General features: G+C 44.1%; 1 protein-coding gene across 2 annotated transcripts; it reads left to right on the forward strand.

The window, feature by feature from the left end:
• Positions 1-1,649: 1,649 nt before the first annotated feature.
• Positions 1,650-4,958, forward strand: MRPS17 (mitochondrial ribosomal protein S17). 2 transcript variants are annotated; one of them, XM_068523836.1, is made up of 3 exons: positions 1,650-1,760; positions 2,324-2,463; positions 4,509-4,958. In XM_068523836.1, the coding sequence occupies exons 2-3, from the start codon at positions 2,341-2,343 to the stop codon at positions 4,776-4,778; spliced, it is 393 nt and encodes a 130-aa protein (XP_068379937.1). In that variant the 5' UTR covers positions 1,650-1,760; positions 2,324-2,340; the 3' UTR covers positions 4,779-4,958. The 2 variants fall into 2 exon arrangements, with proteins under 2 accessions (XP_068379937.1, XP_068379936.1); XM_068523835.1 differs by lacking the exon at positions 1,650-1,760 and adding an exon at positions 1,768-2,067.
• Positions 4,959-5,844: the final 886 nt, after the last annotated feature.

Genomic DNA, 5,844 nt, shown 5'->3' on the forward strand with positions numbered 1-5,844 from the left:
AGGATGAGAAATTGCACAAACAAACATTATCACAAACTGTTATACTTTCCATTGTTCTCATAAAAGCCCATTTGCCTTTCCTAAAAGTCCACTTGTTTTCCCAGAGGCCCTTTCTCCCTCCTTCCTTTCCCCTATTAAGTTGGTATATAATCTCCTATTTCTAGTTGTCCAGGAGTCTCTTCATCTGCTCCTGCATGCATGTGTAAATAAACCTTGTCTTTTCCCCTGGTAATCTATTATCAGTTCATTCACAGCTCCACCATCAACACTCAAACCTAAGTTAGTAGAGGGAAAGTTTTCCTCCCAATGAGGGTTGAAAAAAATCAGCAGTTTTTTCTGCCTTCGATGGTGTGAAATGATTGATTTGCATTAAAAAATCATTCTGGGGGGACTTCCCTGGTGGTCCAGTGGTAAAGAATCCACCTTACAATGCAGGGGACGCAAGTTCAATCCCTGGTCAGGGAACTAAGATCCCACATGCCACGGGGCAACTAAGCCCGCACACCACAACTACTGAGCTCGCGCACCTCAACTAGAGCCCACATGCCTGAAACTACAGAGCCTGTGTGTACTGGAGCCTGCGTGCCACAACTAGAGAGGAGAAAACCCGCACGCCACAACTAGAGAGAAGCCCGCGCTGCAATGAAAGATCCCGCATACCTCAGTGAAGATCCAGCGTGCTGCAACTAAGCCCTGACACGGCCAAAAATAAATTAAATAAATAAATAATAAATCTTAAAAAAAAATCACTCTGGGTATGTCATTGGTTTTATTAACAAGAGAAGTTGTAAGCTTTCTTGTAAAAGAAAGGAATTTAAGTTCATAGCTAGAGGGAAATATGATATCCCAGAAAACTTTTTGTTCATATGAAATAATGTATATAAAGTTATTACCACTTTCATTGAAAATTAGCTCCCATTTCTGAAATTTCAAACATCTCACACTCTCCCCCCCACCATCTCTCCTTTTAAATTCACTTGCTAAGTGTGCCCTTGGCCTTAATTCTTTATCTGGATTCACACTTCAATCTAATGACACCACCACTTTTTTTTTTTTTTTTAACCCTCCATTAACTCCCTCCTAGTCTAGCAATTCCCTAACAAGAGCCTAATACATTCCCAGCCTTCCTTCTAACTGAGAAGGCGTCAGCAGCAGCCCACATATATATGTACCCACACCGGACTTCTCTCCATCTCACAGATATTGAAAATTAACACCTAAAGTCATACTAGACATAAAAATCTCCCGAAGTTTATCTTAAATACAACTCCTGGGGGTGGAAACGCTTAAACATTTCAGTCTCAGCATTTGGCAACGTCCAATGATCCAATGTTTGATGAATGAATTAAGTTCCTTTGATTTGGAAGGCCTTGTCCAATGCCTGGGAGCTCAACAGAAAAAGAGGGAAACTAAGTGGCACGGATAAAGGAAAGGCCGAATCCCAACGCTCCAGCCGCCGTGCAGGTGAGGAAAGCAGAGATCAGAATCTCCAGTTAAGCCACAACCCGCGGCTCCTTTTAAGGGGCAGTGGGCGGAGCCCTGACTTTAACCCCGCCCAGGACTGAGGGGACTCGCGGCCAATGAGAGGGCGGTCCGGGGTGGCGCGACCTGCGTGCGACGTGACGCCATCACGCTCCGGTCGGCGCTCCGCAGGGCGTGCGCCGGAACAGTGGACTCTGTAGGTAACCGCCTGCCGCGCTCCGCCGCAGAAGTGGGGTGGATTCCGGAGACCGAAGCGCAGCGTCGTGGGAGCCCTCCAGGCGAGTCGAGTCGAGTCACCTGGCCTCGGGGTTTTAGGGGCGAAGGGATCAATCACCCCCAACCTTCCTCAGGCTGGGCGGCATGGACTCACTATTAATTGATCTCGAAAGCAATGACAAGTCAAGGTCTCCGGTGGAGAGGACACCACGGCCGCGCCGCGTCGGCCTTGCGTGCCCCAAGTAGCCAGGCTGTGAGCGTCTGGGGAGAGGCAGCCCAGCGGGATGGAAAGCAATAGGGACGCCAGTAGAGGACAGCGTTTATTCGCGCTGTTGGGCACCTTATAGGTTAAATCTTCAAAGCACTCCTGTGAGTAAGCCCTGTTGTTATTCCCATTTTGCAGAGGGGGAAACTGAGGCTTAGAGAGGTTAAAATTACAGCTTTGTAAACAGTATAAAGATGGGAGGTTGAGTAATTAAGGAAATAATGAAACGTGTAAGCAACTCTAAAGCGGTGATTCCAGAGGGCCAACAAAAGCTGTTTCTGAACTGGGGCAGTTCTAGTGACAAAATTCATTTGGTGAGTCACAACCATCAGAATATTGAACTTTGGAATTTGTTTTCAGGTGACCAAAGCCACATAATGTCAGTAGTTCGTTCATCTGTCCATGCCAAATGGGTCGTGGGGAAGGTGATTGGAACAGCAATGCAAAAAACTGCTAAAGTGAGAGTGACCAGACTTGTTCTGGATCCCTATTTATTAAAGGTAAGGAACATCTCTATTTTCAGATGGCATTGATAAATCACCAACATGTTCTGGGTTCTGAGCAGAAAAACACTCCCCTGTCAGTAAAGATGCATTGAGCATCTGCTGCACACCAGACATTGTGCTGGTCTGTGGGTGTAACAAAGTGAATTAATCATGGTTCACACTCACATTTTAGAGACACATAGAGTTAATTTCAATTCAGTCTGACAACTGCTATAGTCATTCTATGTGCAAAATACTTTGGGAGCAGAAGACTCCTCGTTCTTTCTTCCCAGGTTGCTGAGGAGAGCATTCTTGATTATATAAGACATTTGAGCTGAAGCTCCAAAAGGATTTTATCCGGAGGACCAGCTGGGGGGCAGGAGGAGTTGGGGGAGTCATTCCAGCCATGATGAATAGTTTGTGGAAGTTCTTTTAGCCATGTATTTACCTAAAACAAATAGACTCCTAGTTATTTCGGCAGCAAAAATGTGTTTATTCGGGATCAGCAGAGAATTGCAATTCAGGGTCTGTAACATGGTGAGCCACGTGCAAGTCTCCCACAAAAGTGGTGAGGTGACCGGGGAGGAGAGTGCTTTTACAGAGGGGAAAAGAAGTTGGGAGGGGATGGTAAACAAAGAGTCCATGGCTCTTCACTGGCTGCGTTGTTGCCGGGAAAGAAGAGAATGTCTTTCTTCCTGTTGAGCTCTGCTATCATCACAGGGTGTGAGAGCTTCCTCTTCTGGTCTCCTGACTCTGTTTAATTGAGGTTTCTGTTTATTAATTCCTTACGCATGAAAGGGCATGACATTCTAACTGGAGCAGCAAGTGGTTCGGCAATGTTGAGCCCAGAGCTTGGCACTAAGTAGAGGCTGTTGTTGAATGAACACGAGAAGGATTGGAGCTGGAGTGTCAAGGGTCTTTTATGTTGTGTTTTGGATTTCATCCTATAAGCAAAGGAGACAGAGATAGGGATGAGGACTGGGGGTAAGGAAATGGGTAAGGAGGTTATTGCAGATGTCTAGGATGGAAATGATAAAGAACTGAACAGTCCTGGGAGCAGTGAGGATGGAGTGGAAAAAGATTTCAGGAAAGAAGGGACAGCGTCCTTGATTTGGTAGATGCGCAAGGGAGGGAGGGGGAAGTGCCAAGGATGTTTCTGCATTCAAGGTTGGGCACACTGGTGGGCACAAATGCTGTTTGTTATCTAGGATCAAAAACACAGGAGCCTTTTCAGGGTCTTGTGATGCTGGGGAGATCCCAGCCGGGAGAAGGACGTTGGATCTCATTGTCCTCCTAGCCCTTCGACTCTCCCTCGAAGCCTCTCAATGAAATGGCGTGATCCCAAAGCAAAAACAAAAGCAAAACCACAGGAGCAAGCTGAAGAGTGATGGCATGATCATTGGCCTTAGAATCAGAGGGCCTTAGTTTGAGTACTGGCTGTTGGTTACTAGCCGTGCACATTACTTAACCTCCTTGAGCTTGTTTTTCTCATCTGTTAAATGGGACTACCTGCTGTGGCAGGGTTGTCTTGAGGAATAGGTGGTTCTAGGTCTCATCTGTGGCTTGTTTGCAATACTTTGAGTGAGGCATGAAGCTAAGTGCTTTATGAACATTATAATGTTTCATTCTCTTGATAACTTTAGAGGTGCAGGTATTGGAGCCTCATTTTATGGTGGGAAAAAAAAAACTGAGCTTGGAGTAGTTAAGTGACTTGTCCCAAATCACACAGCTAGTGGTGAGATAGTGTGTTTTTAGGCTGGAGAGAAGGCTCTACTGGGAAGGAAGAGTTTAAATATTGTAGAAGAGGATGATAATTGATAGAGCAAGGGTAGTGCAGGAAATAAGCAGGAGAGCTTGGGACAAGATCAGTTCTGGAAAAGTCATTGCCGTTTTCCAGAATTTAAGCAGCTAATTTTTGTATTGGAAGTCTCCGTAAGTATGTTATCTATTTTTTTCCCCAAGTTCCAGCTTGTTTTCTGCGCATTCCTTTTTCAGATTTTGTACTGCATTGCCAGGTCATGGATGGGAACTACTGATTTGTTTCCTCCTTCTCTCAACAGTATTTTAATAAGCGAAAAACCTACTTTGCCCACGATGCTCTCCAGCAGTGCACCGTTGGAGATATTGTGCTTCTCAAAGCTCTACCTGTCGCGAAAACAAAGCACGTGAAGCATGAACTGGCTGAGATAATTTTCAAAGTTGGACAAGTCATAGATCCAGTGACCGGAAAGCGCTGTGCAGGAACCACCTACCTGGAGAGTCCAGTCAGTCTGGAAACCACCCACCTAAGCAAAAACCTGGAAGAACTCGATCTCTCTTCAACACAGTGAAGGAGGATTGGAAAACGGAGCCAAAAGGGAAGGATTTCTAAGTTTGCTTTATGGAAAAATTTTTATACGTTTCCTCACAAACCGTCCAGTTTCTTTTCTGGTATTTATGAACTAGCTAAAAGTAAATGAAGTAAAGGCCTTGTTACAATTTTTCATAAAGGTTTACAGTCATGTTTCAAATTTCCTTCTCAGCGAACATACTTTCCTGTTACACTAAGTGTGCCTAGCAGTGCGCTGCATTATTTTGTAAGCTCACTGTTTTAGAAGGTGGTTTTTTGTTTTTGTTTTCATTCAGAGGAATCTGGAATTTATCTTAGAACTTTTATTTTGGGAGAAGAAAACCTTTTGATATCGTAAACAGATAAGACCACATTAAGTGAATATTTATTTTTGATACTATATATTCGAAATTAAGTTTTTCTCTGATTTAACCAATTCCAAATGGAAACAGTTAACATGCTGGGGGTCAGACTTTATCAGATTAAAGTCTGTATTAATAAGAATGTTGACACGTAGAAAATAAAACTAAAATTCTGTCACTTTTCTCCTGTATCCTAGGCTAAATAGGAATGAGTTCTTAAAATCTGATACATTGATGAAGTTGTAGAATTTCTCACACACATGCATTTGAGTTGGAGAGTTTCAGAGTTTTATTGCTGTTCATTGATAAACTGTGATAACTTAGATTTTGACCTGATGAAACACTGAGCTATATATTTCAGTTTTCTGGCTCCCAGAAGGGACTTGGAGTATATTTCAACCTCAACAAATATGTCAGTATTTGAGTAATAACCACAGGCACTGCCCCTTCTCAGGGCTTATAATCTCCTGGGCAGGTATGCACAAGTATCTTCATGACAAACACAGAAACACATGGGTGGGGGAGAAACTGGGGTAACTTTCCAGAAAAAAATGAGAGAATGCTAGAACTGAATCTTAAAGAGTCTCCAGGTTAGTGCGTGAGGGATTTGGAAAGGGCATTCCAGGCAGAGGAAGGGGGTGTAAAGTCCTCGAAGGATGAGAGAAAGGACTAACCAAGGGGTTTTGGAAGCGGTGAGCACTGCTG

This window comes from Eschrichtius robustus, chromosome 16 (genome assembly GCF_028021215.1).
Source record: "Eschrichtius robustus isolate mEscRob2 chromosome 16, mEscRob2.pri, whole genome shotgun sequence".
Taxonomy (NCBI): Eukaryota; Metazoa; Chordata; class Mammalia; order Artiodactyla; family Eschrichtiidae; genus Eschrichtius; species Eschrichtius robustus.